At 45.7% G+C, this 22854-nt stretch overlaps 1 protein-coding gene across 1 annotated transcript in view; it reads left to right on the forward strand.

Moving 5' to 3' along the window:
- Positions 1–13361: 13361 nt before the first annotated feature.
- LOC132223035 (ski oncogene-like) overlaps positions 13362–22854 on the forward strand; it is a 41032-nt gene continuing 31539 nt past the window's right edge. Inside the window, 4 exon segments of the mRNA XM_059678419.1 lie at positions 13362–14375; positions 14377–14926; positions 17478–17602; positions 19293–19363. Of these exon segments, the coding sequence (XP_059534402.1) occupies positions 13395–14375; positions 14377–14926; positions 17478–17602; positions 19293–19363 (1727 nt within the window). The 5' untranslated portion in view covers positions 13362–13394.

Genomic DNA, 22854 nt, shown 5'->3' on the forward strand with positions numbered 1-22854 from the left:
CAAAAGGTTTTATGGGGAAAGAGGTACATAGGCTGCAATACTTCCATGCGAGGACGTGATGGTGTGACCGAACCAGGAGAATTCGGGAAACCCAAGACTTGTTTTGTGTTTAAAGGAACAAAGAAGCCGAAACCGGTTTGGCTCAGTGGATGGAGCATCGGCCTGCGGACTGAAGGGTCCCGGGTTCGATTCCGGTCAAGGGCATGTACCTGGGTTGCGGGCACATCCCCAGTGGGAGGTGTGCAGGAGGCAGCTGAAAGATGTTTCTCTCTCATCGATGCTTCTCACTCTATATCTCTCTCCCTTCCTCTCTGTAAAAAATCAATAAAATATATTTTTTTAAAAAATAAAGGAACAAAGAAGATGAGGCAAAGTTTTGCATGAGGAGTTTTACTTTCATTCTCAGGAAATTGGGGACTTGAATGGTCCTGACCAAAAGAGGGACATTGTGTGAGGTAGTTCTTTAAACTTTTCCCAATGCAGCTCAGGAGAGGAACAGACTAGAAGACAGATGATAGCAGTTGAAGACAGGAGGCAAAAGTCCTATAAAAGATAAGGTAACTGGCAAGAGTGTGCACTGAGGACTGAGTCTTGAGATAATGTGGTCATCTCCAGGATCCATGGGCCTATTGACTGGGAGAGGGTTCTGAGCAGTCTGAGCCCATGGATCCTGGGGTTGGTGGCCAGAGTCTCAACAGATCTTTCTCTGAACACAGAATCATACCCATGCAGAGTGATTTAAGGGTACCGTTTTGTGGAATTGATATCAGGGCCTCGCATTCTTACAACTTCTGAGATCATGATATCCTGGGATTGTCTTCCCTCTCTTCTAGTCCTTATAACTGGGTACCTTAATAAGACACCAAGCCTAGAATTCTAAGTATATGTCTAAGATTATATGAAATGGTCCCTGTTTTTGGCAATCAGTGGAATCATATGTGAGAAGACCTTCCAGTCATAGGTTCCTATATGTGCAAAGGATTAGAGTGAAGGCTGAGCTCATTCAGGAACCAACTGGTGTCCTTTTAAAAAATATATATGTTTTTATTGATTCCAGAGAGGAAGTGAGAACAAGAGAGAGATAGAAACATCAATGATCAGAAGGAATCATTGGTGGGCTGACTTCTGCAAGCCCCCCACTGGGGATCAAGCCACAACCCTGGCATGTGTCCCTGACCAGAATCAAACCCGGGATCCTTCAGATCACAGGCTGGCTCTCTACCCACTGAGAAAAAACAGCTAGGGCTTCTGTTCATTTTTAAAAATCAGAACTGGTAACAATGGGACAGGAATGAGTTCTAGAGGAACTTGTTATACCTTTGGAGTCTGGTCTGCAGGAGATGGGAGTAATGGAAGATTTGGAGCAGCAGAGGCAGGTGATCTGACCTATGTCTCATTAGACTTTCTGTGGCTGGAGCATAACAAACCATATGTCTGTGAGGGAGGTGGTAGAAAGTCTAGGATGGAGGTTGCTGTGGTGAGCATGATGGTAACTGGCCCATGCTGGTGACTATGGGGGTGAAATAAGCTTTTGGATTCTGGATTGGTGTTTTATCTGGGGCCAACTGGATTTTCATATTTTGAGGCTGAGAGAGAGGTAAGAGCCAGGATTGACTTGAAGTTTTGCATTTGGAGCTGCAGGTATGGAAGCACCAACAACTGAGATGCAGATATTCAGAGTAGAAGTGTAATGTTCATTGGGTATACCAAACTTGTTTTTTATCTGTTTTCGGGTGCGATATTTTTTTTTTTTTTCAAAATATTTGTTTTTTTATTTATTTTTTTTAAATTAAATCTTTATTGTTCATATTATTACATTTGTTCCTCTTTTTTCCCCCCCCATAACTCCCCTCCTCCCAGTTCCCGCCCCACCCTCCGCCCTCACTCCCCACCCACTGTCCTCATCCATAGGTGCACGATTTTTGTCCAGTCTCTTCCCACATCTCCCACACCCCTTTCCCCCCCAAGAATAGTCAGTCCATTCCCTTTCTATGTCCCTGATTCTATTATAATCAACAGTTCATTCTGTTCATCAGATTATTAATTCACTTGATTCTTAGATTCACTTGTTGATAGATGCATATTTGTTGTTCATAATTTGTATCTTTACCTTTTTCTTCCTCTTCCTCTTCTTAAAGGATACCTTTCAGCATTTCATATAATCCTGGTTTGGTGGTGATGAACTCCTTTAGCTTTTCCTTATCTGTGAAGCTCTTTATCTGACCTTCAATTCTGAATGATAGCTTTGCTGGATAAAGTAATCTTGGTTGTAGGTTCTTGGTATTCATCACTTTGAATACTTCTTGCCACTCCCTTCTGGCCTACAAAGTTTCTGTTGAGAAATCAGCTGACAGTCGTATGGGTATTCCCTTGTAGGTAACTGACTTTCTTTCTCTTGCTGTTTTTAAGATTCTCTCTTTATCTTTTGCTCTTGGCATTTTAATTATGATGTGTCTTGGTGTGGTCCTCTTTGGATTCCTTTTGTTTGGGGTTCTCCGCGCTTCTTGGACCTGTAAGTCCATTTCTTTCACCAGGTGGGGGAAGTTTTCTGTCATTATTTCTTCAAATAGGTTTTCAATATCTTGCTCTCTCTCATCTTCTGGCACCCCTATAATTCTGATGTTGGTACGCTTGAAGCTGTCCCAGAGGCTCCTTACACTATCCTCGCATTTTTGGATTCTTTTTTCATTTTGCTTTTCCGGTTGGATGTTTTTTGCTTCCTCGCATTTCAAATCATTGACTTGATTCTTGCGCTCCTCTGGTCTGCTGTCGGGCGTCTGTATAATATTCGTTATTTCAGTCCGTGTATGCTTAATTTCTAGTTGGTTCCCCAATATAAGATCGAGGGTCTTATTAGTTTTCGTGTAGATCTCATTAAGTTTATCGGCAGCTTCTAAACAGTTCTTGAGAGACCTTAAAAGGGTGGTTCTGAACTCTATATCTTCCATTGACAATTTTGTCCTGTTTCTTTGTCTCCGCATTTTGTTATGCTTCCTTGGTGTACCCTCTAGTGGTCTTTGTTCGAAGTCTTATCTCGGGTGCGATATTTCAGAGAGCATTTCATGAGCATCTGGTACTCTGAGGAGAAGTTCAGGTGGAAAACTACTTAAAGTCGGGGGTGTAGTGAGCAGGGTAGAGTAGTAGATCATCTTTTTACAAACTTTTATTTCTGTTTAATTGGAGAGCAAAGAGCAATTACAACAAAAAGAGATGGCAGCTCTTGCATCTTTACTTGTGAATCGCACACCAGGATAGTGTTGAGAGCCTCGGTGGGGTCAGTAGTCTGACTGATATACAAACGGGAATTAGTGGTCATATGTGAGACACACTGGACCTGGGACAGAGGGCCATAGGTGATGGGACTTGAGTGTTGAAGGCTGTGACTGGTGAAGGGACCTCAAGTGCAGCACCAGAAGAGGTGGGCTCTGGATCTGAGATTTAATGTAGTTCTCAATAGGTGAGGTTGAAGGAAAAAAACAATCAGGGAGGGAAGTTATCATAGAAGGACTGAAGGCGCCTCATTGAGTGTGGACAATGAGAGTTGGTGTAGAACTTAGTTCAGTTTGAATTTCCAGGCATTAACAAACCACACTTACTGAGTAATGATTAGGAAGTCAGGGAGATGACTATGTGTGCTGGGATTGTGGGAGTGTAGGTTTGAGAGAGTTATGGTAGAAAGAGTGATGTGTACTTGGAGAGGGCATGTGCATTCATGGCTGCAGGGCCACTGAAATCAACATAAGAGGAAATGAAGGTGGAGTTCATTTCTGGTGATATCTGGATAATGTGATATGGTGAATTTCAGATTAATTTCTGAAAAGAGGGTCTATTCCAGTGTTACTATCTTGGTCCAGAGATTAGGTGAAATATATGTGCAACCTGCCTTTTGTTGTGGAGGGCCGTCACAGTGATCAATAGGAATGAGAGAGCATACATCAGAGTCTTTTTGGCTGGTGTTGGGTAGGGTGAAGTATAAGAGAGAAATACACTACTGAAGGGGTGAATTGGAGTATTGGAAAAAAAGATGATTAAGATAAGCCGTCCAAGTCACAATGTATTTGTTATACCTTTGGCATTATGCCTCTGGGAATGAAGATGTGTGGTGCAAAGTTTTATGTTCGGCAGGAAGTGCAAAGTGATGGCTCAGCACCCTAGGCTTGGTGTCAAAAGGGTAAAGTCTGATGGCAAAATGTTCATGGTCTTGGAATGAGAACCTAGGGAACAACAAGGTTATTGCCTGACAAGAACAGTGTCTGATCACTCACACTGTCATTATGGACAACATCTACCCATATCCTATGTTCATGACACCCACTGTTGAAAACGCGCAGTGTGGAAAACGTGATTGTTCAAGAGAGCAGGTAGGATCTTTATGCTCATTGCCCTTATTGTCGTGGGAAGACACTGCATCAGTAGGAATATAAGGAGTGAGTGTCTCTGATGAAACAAAGGCCTGATATCTTCTTCGTAGTCAGAAGTGTAGGGAGCAGATGGATATGGAAGTTGGGGTGTATGATGAATGTAAAATCCTAGGAGACAATCTGATAACGGACTAAACTTTCCTCATTTTATGACAGGATATGAACTTTGAGGATGTGGCCATTGCCTTCTCTCAAGAAGAGTGGGGAATCCTTGATGAGGCTCAGAGAGTTCTGTACTGCAATGTGATGCTGGAAGGTTTGCTCTTGTATCATCTGGAGGTAAGACCCTCACATCTCTCCTAATGGACCGAGATAATTGCATCTCTTCCTTTATATTCCACCTGTAGCTTTCTCTCTCCTACAGCCAGACCATGGACTCAGAAAACTTTCTTCACTCTCATGGGAAATGTGCTATGGATACCAGTGCTGAGCTATGTGGAGAGCCCTGAGAAATCAACTCCACAAAATTATTTAACACTATTTTCCTCAGAAAGTGCAGGATGTGTCTGGGAGCCACAAATCTTAGAGACAACTAAATGGGTCCCACTTGCTGTTTGTCTTCCTGGGATGGTGACCTGTCTAGATCCATGGCTTCCACTTCTGCACCTTTCCTCTGTATTAAGGTTCTGGGTGACTGCCTGTGCCAGGTTATGTTTTTTACTTACATGAACTATGGGCTGTTCTTGTAAGACCCTCCTTTAATTTGGTGTTTGTCATATTACCTTCCCTGAATACTAAACCAAGTAGATTTCCTCTGGAACAGGGCTGGATGGTCACCTCTGTCATCTTTGATTAATACTTGGAATATTTCTGTTTTATGTATTTGTAGAGAAGGTGGTACAGGGAGAACCCTAGTTTTATTTTCCCACAAGGTGAACATGCAGGATGGTCTTAGAGGAGGCCTGGCCCAGCTGAGTGGAAACTAGCAGAATGTATGACACAAGGGCTGTTTTCAAGTTATACCCGGAACCAGATCGATTCCATTACTGCTGAGATGCAGGTGCCACTGCCCACACCACATTTTTACCTTTCCCTTTACCTACTTTACACTTTCTGACATGTCATTTCACCTGTGATTTCCTAGCATTCCGCCATGTTCACCTTCGTGGCATTTTTACATCACCTGCTCCTCTGCACTGCTGCCTCCACAGTATTCTTCAACATTGACCTGCACCTGTGTTATGAGGTGCACATACATACTAAAGTAGTCCTGAAAAACAGCTACTCATTTCCTGATATTTTCTTAGAATAAGACAAAAACAAAATTCTTCAGAGCTTGCCTATGACACCAGCAGACAAGTCCTACTGAACACTGTTGGCCTGAGGAAGGGCTGGAAGTCTTACCTCTCTTCCATGTGGTGCTTGCCATCTCTGTGTCATATTCCTGGTGTGGTCTTCCTTCCTTTATGATCTTCAGAGACCCAGAACGTCACAGAAGCCTCTTATTAATCCTTCCTGCATATGTCCTCTTTTCAGATAATTACATGGAGCCACGGTGTCATGGGCAACACACTTTTGTAATGGAACTTCCCTCTGTCACCACAATCAATATTCATTCCCTGACCTTTTATATTTTTCAGGTTGTTGGCATAAAAAGGATGATGATGAGGCCTGTTTTAATCAGAGCGTATCTATAGAAGGAGAGTCACAAGTCAGAGCTTCTAAGACAGCTCCAGCAACCCAGAAGAACCATCCTTGTAAGCAGTGTTTCTCGGTGTTAAAAGATATTTTGCATCTGAATGACTTACAAGCAGCACACTTAGAGCATAAAGACTTCTTCAGTGAGGCTTGTGTGAGAGACTTCTGTTTCAGTGCAAACCCTCACCAGCAACACAGGGATGCCAGGGGAAAGACGTTCTGGAAAGAAGCTATGGACAAGGCCTCATTTGTGACCAGGTGCAGCTTCAAATTATCAGAGGTTCCTTCAAACAGCAGGGTGGTTGGGGAAGATTCCCAAACTCCCTCAGAGCTTCTCCAGCACCAGGCAACGCATAACAATAAGGAGCAACACCATGGCAGGGAGAATTCACAGGAATTTCTCAGTGGAAAAAGTCCTCACCCGTGGGGAGAATGTGAAAACGCTGCCAGCCACAACCTCAACGTTGTTGAATGTCAGGGTGTGTGGTCTGGAGAGTGTGGAAAATGTAGGAAAAATTATAGACAAATCTTTAACCTCATTCGACATAAGAGAGTTCACACTGGGGAAAAGCGGTATGAGTGTACAGATTGTGGCAAGTCCTTCAGTCAGAGTTCAACCCTCATTCGACATCAGAGAGTTCACAGTGGAGAAAAGCCATATGAATGTACAGATTGTGGGAAGTCCTTCAGTCGGAATTCCACCCTTATTCAACACCACGGAGTTCACAGCAGAGAAAAGCCTTATGAGTGTAGTGAATGTAGGAAATCTTTTACACGCAATAGTCAGCTCTTTATCCACAAGAGAGTTCACTCTGGAGAAAAACCTTATGAATGTGGTGAATGTGGGAAATCCTTTAGGCAAAATAGCTCCATATACACAAGAGAGTTCACACTGGAGAAAAGCATTACGTGTGTAGTGGATGTGGGAAGTCTTTTAGGCAAAATAGTCAGCTCCTTATCCACAAGAGAATTCACACTGGAGAAAAACCTTATGAACGTTTTGAATGTGGGAAGGCCTTTAGCCAATATAGTCAGCTCCTTATCCACAAGAGAGTTCACACTGGAGAAAAACCTTATGGGTGTAGTGAATGTGGGAAGTACTTTAGGCAAAATAGTCAGTTCCTTATCCACAAGCATGTTCACACTGGGGAAAAGCCTTAAGAGTGTACGGATTGTGGGAAATATTTTAGTCAAAAATATGGCCTTATGAGACACCTGAGAGATCACACAGGAGAAAAGCCTTAAATGTGAAGGGAATGTTTTATTTTTCTTACTCAGAATAACAACACTGAAAGAGACTCTATGATACACAGTTGCCTTAATATGATCCCTTTTTATCAGGACAGACACTCTGCTAGATTCCTCATAAGTTTCAGGTACAAGTGAGGCTCTAAGGAGCTACTTGAACTTGCCATTCTGCCCAGGCATCCTATCCGATTGATGTCACTATGAGTGATTGTGGCTGAAGTGATTTCACCTCTAACACCTGGCTCACCTGAAAAGTGTGAATCAGTCACAATCATTGTGTGCTTTTTTTGCTTGAATAAATTCTAAGTACTCGGACCTCTTGGCAGGATCTTCATTCCTTTCTGTCTGACTAAGGTATGGGCCTGATCCAGAGTTTGTCCAGAACACCCATCCTCGGAAAAGAAGTGGTACCTCTTTCAGGGAGCTGTGGATCTCACATTATGCTGTGATGATTGGCTTAGGTTCCATTTCACCAATTTGAACACCGCTGGTTATGATATATGATATTTCGGTAAAATTCTTTTTCCTGTTGTACCTTTAATTGTGATGGTTCTATTCATTGCCTGCAATGTTTTGAAAGCACTGTTGTGATTTGTCAGAATGTATATGTGAAGCAATATTGTGGGGATGTCAAACCTTCAGTTCTTTGGAGAAGAGAGCACGATGGCAGAAAATCATTCTTCATCCAAAACTGGTTTATTTTGCATTGCTGCCCAAGGTGTTGAAAGAAAGATTGCATAACTTTGTGGTCTTAATTTATATCCTAGTACCTTGATTATGTGTGAGGTTAATGATCACCCAGAAGAATAAGCCTTTGCTGTCCTTCTGTGTAGAATATGAATTATGTTCTTTGTTCACAATATGTATTACTTAATTCTTATCAATGTTTAGGGGAACTCCTCCCCACATACTGCAAAGAACCAAGTGCCATGAAGTACCAAATTTCATACTCTTGTGGCATTTGTTGTAAGACTCTGAGGTTAACCTACCATCGAGACAGAAACACTGTATTTATAGTGATGAGAGAGACTGCAGTAAATTATATGGAAAGTTTCTCTTCTGAACATAAATCCACAAATGTTCTTGGGCCTGTGGCGTGTGTGCCCTTCGTGTACAGACATTCTCAGCACCCCCAAAAATGTTTCCTGTAGCTGCAGTCATTGGCAGAGAAAATTATTTGATGGATTTGTGGATTCCCCTGGTCTCTGTAAGGTGTTCACCACAAAGTCATTTCTCAATATGTATGAACTCAAAGCTAAAGGAAGGAAAATCCTGTAATCAGTCCCAGGATGTGTCTTTTGTAACCAGTCAGCATTCCTGTTGATTCCACGGCAGTAGTCTTCACTGCTTGCCAACATTTGCTGCCACTGAGGCAAATCTGTTACTCCCAGGAAATGAGCACTGACATGCAAGAAGCACACTTTTCTAATGTGTGTTATTTTGTGAGCCTTGACCTAGAGATAAAGCTGTGAAACATCACAGGTGAAATAAATTGATCTGTCACTATATTCAAGGTGTGGCATAAGTGGACTTTCAGTTATGAGTACATAAACCACAGCCCTTGTGCTTTTAAAAAATACCTTTATGTTTGTTTTTTTTAGGAAAAGAGGAGGGAAGGGGAAGAAAGATAGATAAATATACATGAGCTGCCTCTTGCACACTCCCTACTGGGGCCACAGGTGGGGCTGTGCACTGACCTGGAATTGAACCAGGACGTTTCAGTGCACTGGGTGATACCCACCCAGCTGAGGTACAGGGTGAAAGCAGAGTTTATTCTGGTATTTTTATGTATTATTTTCCATACCAACAACTCTAAACCTACATTTCCCACACTCTACATTTTCCTCCTACCCTTTTATAATCCCTCTTTCTGACTTTCCCAGTCTTCCATGCAATCATTCATTTTCCTTCCTTTCCATTAGGTTCATATTTTTCATAATTTTATAGGCACTATAAGGTGTGTACTTTTAAACAAATACTGGTTTCCTTAATGCTACAGATATTTTGAGATTCAATACAAATGCTTATGTGAATATTGAAATTTTTTATTGCTGACTAGTATTGTATTCTATGGATAACAACTTCACAAACCTACTACTCAATTGGTGTCACAGCGAGTATTTCTGGCTGAAGAGATTTCACCTCTAACACCTGGCTCACCTGAAGAGTGTGCATCAGTCACAACCCCTGTGTGATCAGGGGAAATGTATTCTGTGTTCTCACTTGTGCTTCAGAAAATTGTGATAACTCTGAGCTCTTGGCAGTATCTTCATTTCTTTATCTCTGACGAGGTAATACACCTGATACAGGCTTCATCCAGGGCACTCATCCTCAGCTAAAAAGTGCTACCTCTGTCAGGGACATTGTGGTTTGCACATTATGCTGTGATGAATTATTTCAGGTTCTAATTCACCAACCTGCAAACTGCTTGCTGTCCTCTGTTCTGGGTTATGATCATTCAGTAAAGGTGTTGTTTTTTTTCTTTTGTACCTTTAATTTTGGGGATTATATTCACTGCCTGGGATGACTATAAAGGAAAGTTGTGACCTGTCAGCATGGAGAGGTGAACAGATATGAGGGGGTCCCAAACATTCTGTGCTTTGGAAGGCACATAGTAATGGTAGAAAATCAGTTTGTCCAAATTTGGCTTTTTTTAAAAAAAAAAAAAACTGCCCAAGGCCTTGAAAATTATCTGCATGACTTTGTGGTTCTAATTTGCAGCCTGGTGCCTCTATAATTGGTGAGGTCAACGTTCACACTGGAAAGGAGGTCTTTGTTGTGTTTCTGTGTACAATATTAATTATAGTCTCTGGTCACATTAGTATTACATAATTCTCAACAATGTTTAGGGGAATTCCTCCCCACATACACTAAAGGAGCCATGTCCTATGATGCATGAAATTTCATACACTGTTGTCATTCTTTATATATATATTTTTAATTGATTTCAGAGGGGAAGGGAGCGGGAGAGAGATAGAAACAGTAATGATGAGAGAGAATCATTAATTGGCTGCCTCCTGCATGCCCCCTACTGGGGATCAAGCCTGCAATCCGGCTTGTGCCCCGGATCAGAATTGTACCTGGGACCCTTCAGTCTGCAGGTTGATGCTCTATCAACTGGGACCTGGTGTCATTTTTGTATGACTCTGAGGTTTAAGCATAACCACAAGTATGACAGAAACACTGTATTCATAGGGAGTGGAAAGATTGCAATGAATCATATGAAAAGTGCCTCTTCTCTTTGGTGGTATTGAATCAAATCAATCTTAACACTATGCTTTTTAAAATGTTTTTATTGCTTTTTTAGAGAGAGAGGGAAATGGAGAAACATCAATGATGAGAGAGAATCATTGATCAGTTGCCTCCTGCACGCCCCCTACTGGGATGGAGCTCTGCAACCTGGGCGTGTGCCTGACCTGGAATCACACCAGTGATCTCATGGTTCATGGGTCCACGTCCAAGCACTGTACCATGCCATGTGGGCAAACTATTCTTTTTTATCATTGATTATTGACACTATTACAGATGTTCCCAATTTCCCCCGTCTCCATCCCCTTTGCCTCCCTCTATCCTGCCCCCACTGCTTCTATGCCCTCACCACATTATTGTCTATGTCCTTGGGCTATGCATATATGATTATACTTTAAAAATATAGTTTTATTGATTTTAGAGAGAGGGAAGGAGACGGAGAGATAAAAACATCAATGATGAAAGAGAATCACTGATTAGCTGCCTCCTGCACGTACCTCTATCCTAACTGAGAATTGAACCTACAGCCCGTGTATGTTCCCTGACCAGGAATAGAATCATGACCTCCTGGTTCATAGGTTGCCGCTCAACCATTGAGTCACAGCAGCTGCGCTATATTATTTAAAAATTGAAAAAACAATGTATTTATTGTGGCTAGTTTACAGATGTCTCCCATTTTCCCCTGTGCATATATTCTTTGGGGGATCTCTCCCAGTCCTCCCCACGCCCCGCTCCTGGGAGATCTGCCAGTCTGTTCCAGTTAACCAGGCCTCTGGCCCCATCTTGTCCTTCCCCAGGACCACTTGCTGAACCACATCACCTTTATTTTTATTTATTTTTTTTTCCAGCTACACCGTTTAGTTCCCTTGAAAAGGGGCTGAAAAAAACACGACTAGAAAAACAAGGCTGACACGCATTCTGAGAGTTGCCTAACTGACCCTTTGCAGACACGGTAATAATGCCCATCGAGGGGTGTACGTGTGGCAGAGGCTGAATTCCATGCATACAGGTTTAATAACTGCAAAAGAACAACAAAGCGAAAAGAAAAAAAACCCAAACGCTCGCTGCGATCACGGTGTCCCTTTTGCATTGCATTTCAGAAGGGGGCCCAGCGGCACCCGGGCCCCCAGTAAACCCAGGGCGACCCGCAGGGGATGTCGCACCCAAGTCCCCGCCCGACGCGCAGCTGCCGTGGCGTCAGGACGGAGACGGCGAAGATTCCGGTAAGATCTTCCTCGTCCGCAAATACCGTCATCTCAGGCGGGCAGCGCCCGTCTCCTGGGAAATCACTTCCAAGCTTGGGCGTGGAAAACCTTATACGATTTGCATAAACAACAGCGGAGAGTAAACGAGATTATCTGGAATAAATGCAAGGAACTTATTCTTATAGTGGCAGGTTCGATCGCTACTGGACGGATATCTGGGGGTAAAGACGAGTCGGGATTCGCTGTACAAGATGCTGGAAGGCACAGAACTACCCCCTGCCGGGGTCCAACCCCAGCAGGTCCAGGGGTTCCCAAAGTGTGGACAGAGTCGGCGAAGAAGGAATGACACGGAGATAGTGTTCAGTTGATCAGCAGCCTAGCCAGGATCTCTAGCCAGGATCTCCAGCCAAGTTCTGGTCTGGATCTCCAGAGAGGTTCTGCTTCGGATCTCCAGCCAGGTTCAGTCACCAGGTTCTAGTCAGGTTCTCTTGACATATTTCTGTAGTCAGGTTCAGTCCAGGATCTTTTGCCATGTTCTCTCCAGCGAAGTTCTTCTGTCTGTAGGTTCTGTCTGTAGGTTCTCTCTTCTTAAGTTCTGTCTCTCTCTGTCTTGCTACATCTGTATTTATACCAGTTGATTCAATCCTATCAATCTCTATTACAAAGGTTAGGGCATTTCTTATCTCCATTCCAGGGAGTAAAGATTATGCAGCTTAAGCATGATTGTTTGTAGTTAAAGTGATTAATTACCCGCCTGGCACTTAGTTAAGGGGTTTTATTCCCTCCCTAACTTCAGGGGAAAATCCCTAGCTGGGGAAAACAACCTTTCTCAGAGACCTTGGTTAAAACACATAGTGCCAAGAAGGTGAGCAAACATATTAAGAACAGTATGCCATATATGCCAGGTCCCTTGAAACAGCAAGCATGGACCGGCTCCCGGCAACCCCCGAAGTTCAGTTTTTGCATTTCGTTTCCGTGTGATTCCCTTGTTCAACCGAGCACCAGAGGGGCTTCTCGCGCCCGAGCAGGCAGGCGGGTTCAACGTCTGAAAGGTGAGAACCTCAGTCAGCTGGGGGAGAAACAGGGGAAGGTTTCCGACAAAGTGCAGTTCTAAGTGTACGTTAAATGAACAAACGAACGAGAGAAAAAGGAGAGTGAAGTAATGCTGTTTTGTTCTGCTGCTGCGGCCTCGGCTGGCGGAGCGCCATCTGCCCAGCGGAGCAGGTCGCTGCGGCCGGGCGGCCGGACAGTCCTGTCCGCTCGGCAGGTGGAGGGCGGGCCGGCTAAGGCGGCAGTGTCAGCTCCGGCGCAGGCGCTCCCCTCCCCGCGGCAGCACAGGAGACCTGGGTCCTTGTCGCTGAAAAAATAGACTCTGGAGAAAAACCCTCCCTGTCCTCATGCAGCCGCGGGCCGAGGAGCTGTGATGGCTTCGCCGGGCGTCGCCCCGGCTCCCTTGGGGTCCCGATGGCGTCACGTGGTGGTGGGGCTTTTAAAAGTTAGTCATTAAAAAACGTGTTGATTTTCTTCTGAATACCAAGTCTCCTTATTGGTTTTAAATAGCTTATAACAAAAGTGTAATGTTAGGGTGTCCCAGGCACGGGATCGGGAGCGGCCCGTGGAGTCGGAGCGCACCATGGAGGCGGCGGCGGGCGGTCGCGGCGGCTTCCAGCCGCACCCGGGGCTGCAGAAGACGCTGGAGCAGTTCCACCTGAGCTGCATGAGCTCGCTGGGCGGCCTGGCCGCCTTCTCGGCGCGCTGGGCGCAGGAGGCCTACAAGAAGGAGGGCGCCAAGGAAGCGGGCGCGGCCGCGGTGCCGGCGCCGGTCCCTGCGGCCGCCGAGCTGCCGCCCGTGCTGCACCTGCCCGCCATCCAGCCGCCGCCGCCCGTGCTGCCCGGGCCCTTCTTCATGCCGTCCGACCGCTCCACCGAGCGCTGCGAGACCGTCCTGGAGGGCGAGACCATCTCGTGCTTCGTGGTGGGCGGCGAGAAGCGCCTGTGCCTGCCGCAGATCCTCAACTCGGTGCTGCGCGACTTCTCGCTGCAGCAGATCAACTCGGTGTGCGACGAGCTGCACATCTACTGCTCACGCTGCACGGCCGACTGGCTGGAGATCCTCAAAGTCATGGGCATCCTGCCCTTCTCGGCGCCCTCGTGCGGGCTCATCACCAAGATGGACGCGGAGCGCCTGTGCAACGCGCTGCTCTACGGAGGCGTCTACCCGCCGCCCTGCAAGAAGGAGCTGGCCGCCAGCCTGGCGCTGGGCCTGGAGCTGCGCGAGCGCAGCGTGCGCGTGTACCACGAGTGCTTCGGCAAGTGCAAGGGGCTGCTGGTGCCCGAGCTCTACAGCAGCCCGAGCGCCGCCTGCATCCAGTGCCTCGACTGCCGCCTCATGTACCCGCCGCACAAGTTCGTGGTGCACTCGCACAAGGCCCTGGAGAACCGGACCTGCCACTGGGGCTTCGACTCCGCCAGCTGGCGGGCCTACATCTTGCTGAGCCAGGACTACACAGGCAAGGAGGAGCAGGCCCGCCTGGGCCGCTGCCTGGACGACGTGAAGGAGAAGTTCGACTACGGCAACAAGTACAAGCGGCGGGTGCCCCTGGTCTCCTCTGAGCCCCCCCGTCTCCATCCGAAAAACAGACGATGCTCCCTCCCAGCACCCCACGTCTTCTGAGAAGGACAAACAGTCCAGCTGGCTGCGGACCCTGGCCAGCTCCTCCAGCAAGAGCCTGGGCTGTGCTCACGCTCGCCAGCGCCTCTCCGCCTTCCGACCCTGGTCCCCTGCCGTCTCTGCCAGTGACAAGGAGCTCTCCCCCCACCTCCCAGCCCTGATTCGCGACAGCTTTTACTCCTACAAGAGCTTCGAGACCGGTGTGGCCCCCAACGTGGCCGTGGCCCCACCGGCCCAGCAGAAGGTGGTGAGCAGCCCGCCAAGTGCCACCATCGTCTCCCGGGCCCCCGAGCCCCTCGCCACCTGCATCCAGCCGCGGAAGCGGAAGTTGGCAGTGGACATGCCTGGGGCCACAGAGACACAGGCGCCCACAGTCACCCCGGAGGACGACAAGGACTCAGAGGCAGAGGTGGAGGTGGAGAGCGGAGAGGAATTCACCTCCTCCCTGTCCTCGCTCTCCTCTCCGTCCTTTACCACATCACCTTTATTCACTAGTGTCATTGGCCTGGATGCTAGCCCTCCCCTTGGCGTTTAAGAAAACTACATTACCCAGAAAGGAATGGGCGCACGTGGGCGGAGCTTAAGGGTGTTTCTGGTGTCACTGCATCCGGTTAGGGCGGGACTTCCACCTTCCTCCTCCTGGCGGGCATTTTGACCTCTTCAGTTCAAGGACTCACAAGCTTCAGGCCACTGGACGTGAGTAGGAGGAGGCCTAGGAGACAGCGTCCTTGCTGTGCGGGGTGTGTCTGAGGCTGGTTGAGCACCAACAGGCTGTGAGTGGGGCCTCCGTCCCTCCGGGACTCCTCTCTGCCCACAGCGTCCCCGCAGCCTGACCCCGTTTAACCCCCCAGCCTTGGGGACCGGCACCTCTCAGGTGCCGCCGCCCAGGAAGCCGCATCCAGAACAGTGAGTCTCTCCTGGGTGGCACAGGGTGTGATGGGGAATGAGGGCCACAGGCTGCAATGCCACCTTTAAGGACACGGTGGTGGGGCTGAGGCAGGAGGATTAGGAAAACCCGGGCCTGTTTTGTGTCTAAAGGCAACAAAGAGATGAGGTGTGGTTTTGCGCGAGGAGTTTTACTTTCACTCTCAGAACGCTGGGAGCATAGATGGTTGTGAAAAAAGGAGGGACATTGCTCAGAGGAAGGACAGACTAGAAGATTGTGGACAAGAAGGTGAAGTCCTGTAAATGGTCAGGTAACTGGCAGGAGTGAGCACTGAGGACTGAGCCCTGAGATAACACAGGCATCTGGAGGGCACCTGGCCTGTGGGCTGGGCAAGGGCACTGAGCAGCCTGAGCCCATAGATCCTGGCGGTGTTTGCCAGGCTCTCAACACACCATTTTCTTTACAGGAATTCCTACAAATGCAGAATGAGTTGGGTGTACTGGACGGTGAAGATAATTTCAGGGCTTCACACTCTTGTGGCCTCTGAGATGTTGTGTCCTGGGGCTGTCCCGCTGCTCTTGTATCCCTTGGACCTGGGGACTTTGAACAGACACTAAGCCCAGACTCTTAAGGTCATGTCTAGGGCTTCCTGTAGTGGACCTTGTATTTAGCAACCAGTGTACTGAGTGGTAGGTCCTGCAGGGCATTGGTTACAGATTGTGCAAAGGCTTATAGTGAAGAGTGAGCTGATTTAGGAACCGGCAGATACTTAAATAAACATATATATATATGTATATTTTAGATATAGAAAGGAAGGGAGAGGGAGAGGGATGGAGAAAAACTGATGAGCAAGAAACAAGGATTGCTTGCAGCCTGCACAACCCCTATTGTGGATCCAGCCCACAACCGAGGCATGTGACTTCACCAGTGCCTGGTCTATACCAGTGATGGCGAACCTTTTAAGCTCAGCGTGTCAGCATTTTGAAAAACCCTAACTTAACTCTGGTGCCGTGTCACATATAGAAATTTTTTGATCTTTGCTACCATAATAAAACAAAAGATTTATATTTTTGATATTTATTTTATATATTTAAATGCCATTTAACAAAGAAAAATTAACCAAAAAAATGAGTTCGCGTGTCACCTCTGACACACATGTCATAAGTTCGCCATCAATGGTATATACTCAACCAACTGAGACACATCAGCCAGGACTGTAGATCACTTGAATATAGGAGCCCTGGCCGGTTTATCTCAATGGATGGAGCGTCAGCCTGTGGACTGAAGGCTCCCATGTTCGATTCTGATCAAGGGCACATGCCCAGGTTGCAGGCTTGATCCTCAGTATACAGCATGCAGGAGGCAGCCAATCAGTGATTCTCTCTCAACATTGATGTTTCTATCTCTCTCGCCCTCTACCTCTCTGAAATCAATAAAAATATATTTTTAAAAATATATAGAAAATCATGGTCAGGTTGGTAACGGTAGTAGTAGCAGCTCAGAAGGGATAGTGTGAGCCTGGGGTCTAGCTTTCCTGCTGGGGCCACTGTGGAAGTTGGGTGTCACAAGATGGCAGAGAGATAGAAGTTGTCATGGGGGAGAGGTAATCATGTTGCAGTGGCCAAGGCCTTTAAAAGATGTGTGGACCTGATATTATTTAGAGGCTGAAGAGTTATTCAAACAAAGTGAGACTAGAGCTGGTACATATTAACTTCTCTAAACACTCACCAGGATTTTGTTGTGACCCTTGGTGTGGCCTGGTTTTGGAGAGTTGCAGGCAGTCTTGTGGATTAGCTTAGAGGCTTGAGTGGTCATCTGTGAAACTCACTGGGCATGGTCAGAACGCCATCGGGTGTGGGACCTGAGTTGCGGGTAAGAGAGATGTGGTAAGCCTTCTCTGGACAACAAATGCTGAGTTAACTCAGAGGCCAGGGAGAGCACTGTGGGGGCTGGGGCTGAGGGAGTGCAGGTGTGAGCCACGTGTGGAAAATAGTGATGTGCACTTGAAGAGGGAATGTGAATTGATGGCCACAGCCCCCTGACATTGACATATGGGTGAATGATGAGACAGTCCACTTCTGGTGGTGTCTGGATGATCCAATCCAGTAACTTTTAAGGTGATTGCCTGTAAAGAGGGGTGTTTTGGTGCTACATTCTAGGTACAGATCTTCGTCGCCATTTAAATAACCACCTGCCTTTTGTTGTTGAGGGTGACACACAGATTGATAAGAATGAGATAGCCTACATCAGTATTACCCATGCTTCAAAATCTCCACTGGAATGGGTAAGGGAGAAGGGTAAGGGGTAAGAGATTATGGAGTGGTGAACTATAATTTTGGAAAAAAGTGATTAGGAAACTATTTGTCCTCCCCACAGCAAATTTGCATTACCTTTGAAGTTGTGCTTCTGAGATTGAAGCTGTGTGAGAGAAGTGTTGTTCACAGAACTCTGTGCAACAGGTAGTGCAAAGCCATGGCCTCAGTACCTTGCGATTTTAGTCAAGAGGGTGCAGTGTGATGCCATGTATTTGGTGTCTTTGAGAAACAATATGAGGGTATTGCCTGACAAGACCAGTATCAAATCACTCACAGTGTCTTTATGGCCAGCATCTCTCTTTAACCTATGGTTTTGACGCCCACTTTGCTGATAAAAGTCAGTGTGGTGTCCACAGGAGTCCATTGCTCAGGTGTCTTATCTGCCTTTATTATAGTGGGAAGACAAAATGTCAGTAGGAATATAAGAAGACAGTGGCTTTCATGGGATGAAGGCCTGGTATTTTCTCTGATGTGTGGACTTGACAGAGCAGATGGATGTGGAGGGTGGGGAGTATGACAGACTAAGAATCTTAGGAGTGAAGCTGATCTTGGGCTGTACTGTCCCCATTATGACAGGATATGAACTTTGAGGACGTGGCCATTATCCTCTCTTAGGAGAAATAGGTGCTCCTTGATGAGGCTCAGAGACTTCTGTACTATGATGTGATGCTGGAAGTGTTTGCACTTGTGTCATCTGTAGGTAAGACCTTGATGCTCTCCCAGTGTCCTGAGGTGATGACCTCTCTTCCTTTATTCCTCAGGGAAAGCTTTCTCTCTCCCACAGTGGGAACATTGGTCTGTGCTAATTTTCCCCACTGCCTTGTCAAATGTGCTGTGGCTGCCAGGGATGAGCTGGATGGAGAGCCCTGAACAAAGGACTCCATGAACATCCCTAACACGTGTTACCTCAAAAAGTAGAGGAAACAGAGAGTCAGGAGTCTTGCAGTGAACTTAATAGGTCCCAGCTTGCACTTTCTCTTCATGGGAGGCTGACAGTGTCCATATGCATGGCTTCAACTTCTGTACTCTTTCTCTGGGTAACAGTTCTTTGTGGCAACCTGGGTCATGTTATGGTCTTCACTTATATGAACTATGGGCTGTTCTTTTAAGGCTTTCATTCAATCGCTTGTAATATTCTCTTCCCTGAATACTATAGCAAGTTGTGTAGCTCTGGCCCAGTGATGACTACTCACCTCTTCATCACCTGTTTCTCTGCACTGGTGCCTCTGCAATCATCTGCAACATTGACATGCACATGTGTTATGAGGTGCACATATGTGGTAATTAGTCCTCGAAACCAGCTACTCCTTTCTTGAATTTTACTTGGAGTACGACGGAACCAACCTCTTGCTCAGCTTGCCCCCTTCCCCAGTCAACAAGCCCTGCTGAATGCTGTTAGTTGAAGGATTAGCTGGAGCTCCATATTCTAATCCATGTGGTGCTTGCCATTTTTTGTGTCGTATTTCTGGCGAGTCCCTTCTGTTTTGTGATCTTCATTAGCCCAGAAAGTTTCAAGAGCCTCTTATTAATCCTTCCTGCACATCTCTGATTTTCAGAGAATTGCATGTACCAACTGTGATGTGTAACACACCTTTGCAATGGGAATTCCCCCTGTCACCACATTCAACATTCATTTTCTCACCCTTTTTCATTTTTCAGGTTGTTGGCGTAATATGGGTGATAAGGAGGCCTATTCTGGTCAAAGTGTATCTCTACAAGGAGAGCCACAGGTCAGGGCTTCTAAGACAGCTCCAGCCACCCAGAAGACCCTTCTGTGTAAGCGGTATTTCTCTGTGTTACAATATATTTTGCACCTGACTGAGTCAGATGTAGCATATTTTAAGCAGAAAGCATTGTGTAGTGATGCACGTGTTGGAGTCATCTGTTTCAGTGCAAACCCTCACTGTACTGGGCTGCATATCTGGCACTTCAGCCAGAAGGGACGCGCTGTGCTGCCTGTTCCTAAAACACATAGATAGGGAGTGGGAGAAAATGGCGGAGGTATAAACGGACGTGTCCTGTGCCTTGTCCTGGAGCAGATAAGGGTGAGCAGCTGAAAGGGGTAACATACAGCCCGAATAGGCAGAGGATTTTCAGCTGAGAGACTGTCTGCAGCTGGGAATGACCGAGAACCCCCAGAAAAAAAAGGACGGTTGGAGACTGCGGCTGCAAACTCTCTCGGTGGGCCAGCTCAGCAGCGGAGACTGCGCCATCTTGGGTGGTCGTTTCCCGCATCCAGAGATCAGCTACTAACCTGGAAACGGGATCTGAAGCACCGTGACTGTGTGAACTCAGAGGAGCACTGCTTCTTCTCACGGAAAGGTTAGACCTCCCCTAAAGGTGCAGTTTGCGGTTTGGGTTGGAGAGAGGATCGAGCTCGCACCCACGCGGGGCGAAATCTGCGCCCCACAGAGTCCGCAGCCGTTGGGACCAGCGTGACCCGCGAGTGGGGAAGGGGCCCCACAGGGCTGCTGGCAGAAGGGAACGCTAAAATTAAGCCCATAGCTGGACTGAACGTAAAAAAGCAGCCTTGGACTTTGCCGGTGTCCCGGCTGCTTGGTGCCAGGGGCGAGTGGGCGCGCGGAGACTGTGCGCAGACCTGGAAGGTGGAGGCTTGCGAATCCGCACACCATATCAGGCTCTTGTTACAGTTCCCCTTAGATCCGTGCATTTGATTATTAAACCCAGTGCATGGGATTCCCCAGTTGGGGTCATTCGCAGAGCCTGTAGGGGAAAGTTCTCTTTGGGGAGCCTGGCAAACAGTGCGGGTACTAACGTTTAAAGAACCAGCTCTGGGCAGTGGACTTTCCCAAATCCGTTTCAAGTACCATAGAGAAAAAAAAAAACCCTACTGATAAAGAGGACTTATAGCCTCGGAGGTCAATCCATACACACTGCCACCCAGAGGCATTTCCACGAACTGTCTCTTCTGTGATCACAAATAAATGCAGTCTGGTAAACAAATACAACCTGCCTTAAAATCAGGACTGTGGTTTACGGCATGGAGGGACAGTGTATCGCAGGGAAATTCAACACTCTCCTGAATGCCTGGCAGGACTAAGGCGTGCTAAAAAAAAGAGTAGTGCCAAAACCGTTTTGGCTCAGTGGGTAGAGCGTCGGCCTGCGGACTGAAGTGTCCCAGGTTCGATTCCGGTCAAGGGCATGTACCTGGGTTGCGGGCACATCCCCAGTGGGAGATGTGCAGGAGGTGGCTGATCGATGTTTCTCTCTCATCGATGTTTCTAACTCTCTATCTCTCTCCCTTCCTCTCTGTGAAAAATCAATAAAATATATTTAAAAAAAAAAAGAAGAGTAGAAGATCTGAAGCACCTTCACTACTGCATATTTTTATATTTTTTTAAAATTCTTTTTTCACCATTTCATTAAGAACCTATTTTATAATTATTTTTTTTATTTTTTATCACTTGATTTTACCTTTTTAATTACTACATTTTTAACCAGTATTATTGCTATCATTTTACCATTTTTTCAAGTGTCATTTTATTTTTTATTATTTTTTTATTTTTCTTTATTTAATTTTGGAATTGGTGTTCTACACTCTACTTTCATCATTCCTTTAGCATCATTTCTCCCTATCTCACATTTACCCTTAAGCCAAAACTCTTTTCCTCAATTTTTCCCTTTTATTGTCCTGTTTCTCTTACCCTATTCCTGCTTTAGATTTTCCCTATTCCTTCTTTTTAAGCACTGTCTAAATTTCACCCTACTTATATATCTAATTTCCAATCCCTTGCTCTAAATCCATATACACCTCTCTCTTATCTTTCTTCACTATCCAATTTTTTCTCTCTCTCTTGCTGTCGTTTTGCTAGTGTTTGCTTGATTTTGAATATTTTGGGGTTTTTTCTACTTGTTTGGGAGATTGTTTTGTTTTTCATTTTCATTTTTCTGTTTTGCTTATTTTTTTCTTCCTCTGGTTATTTTTGTGCTTGTGTTTTCCCTTGCCTTGCTTGATATTAGTGGTTGTTTCTAGTTTGCATTAATCTCCAGGGATCTGGTGCTGGAATTCACTGAGATTAGTTGCGATTCTCTTAGAGTTTTCTCCCCATACAAGTAGTCTCTTCCCCACCTCTATTTCATTCTCTCTCTTACTTTTTTTTTTTTTTTTGGTCGGTGTTTTTTTCTTCTCTCCCTTTTCCCAATCTCTTTTCGGCACTCCTTTTTGTTTTTTCTTTTTCTCTTTAATCTTTTTCTCTTTTTTCTTTTTATGCCCTAATTCTCTTCGCTTGGGTGGTCACCTTTATTTGGGGTTATTAATATCGTGAATACATTTTCTTCAGTGCCTTGTACGTTGTGCCTTGTTGTGTTGTATTTTGTGCCTTTAAATCAACGCAGCAGAGAGAGAACTACATAACCAAACACCTGGAGAAGAGAGATCATGGTGAAACAAAGAACCAACCCACGTATGAAAGAAAAACAGGCATCATCAGAAAAGGAAGTAGGGGAGACGGAAGATGGCGGCGATATAGGCAGACACGTCCCAGGTCGTATCCCGGAGCAAATGGAATGAGCAGCTGAAACTAGTAACACCCACACCGAATTGGCGAAATTGCTCAGCTGGTGAGACGGTTTGCAGCCGGGAAGAGCAGAATTCCCGTGGAAAGGTCTAAGGCGAGCCACACTGAAGAATAGACGAACCGAAGGACCTTCACTACTGCAATTTTTTTTTCTTTTTTCACCTTTTAACTAAGAAACCAATTTTTTTTCTTTTCTTTGTTTTGCTTCTTTTTCCATCACCTGATTTTACCCTTTTAATTACTACCTTCTTATTTTAAACCAGTATTATTACTGCTACCATTTTACCATTTTTTAAAGTGCCATTTTATTTTCTCTTTATTTTATTTTGGGATTAGTGTTCTCCATTCTATTTTCATCGTTATATTATTGGTTGTTTCTAGTTTGCATTCATATCCAGGGAGCTGTTGCTGGAATTTGTTGGGATTAATGGCTGTTCTATAGGAGTATTCTCATATAAAAAGTCTCTTCCCCTCTTCCACTTCATTCTCTCTTTTCGCTCGTTTTTTTTTATTTTCTTTTCTTTTCTCGCTTTTATTCTCCCCCTCCTTTTTCCCAATTTCATTTTTGCACTCCTTTTTTTTGGTTCCTACTTTTCTTTCCTTTTTTCTCTTTTATCTTTCTCTCTTCCTTCTTCCTTATCCCCTAATTCTCTTAATTCGGGTGGTCACCTTTATTTGGGGTT

The sequence above is a fragment of the Myotis daubentonii genome, chromosome 21 (assembly GCF_963259705.1).
Source record: "Myotis daubentonii chromosome 21, mMyoDau2.1, whole genome shotgun sequence".
Taxonomy (NCBI): Eukaryota; Metazoa; Chordata; class Mammalia; order Chiroptera; family Vespertilionidae; genus Myotis; species Myotis daubentonii.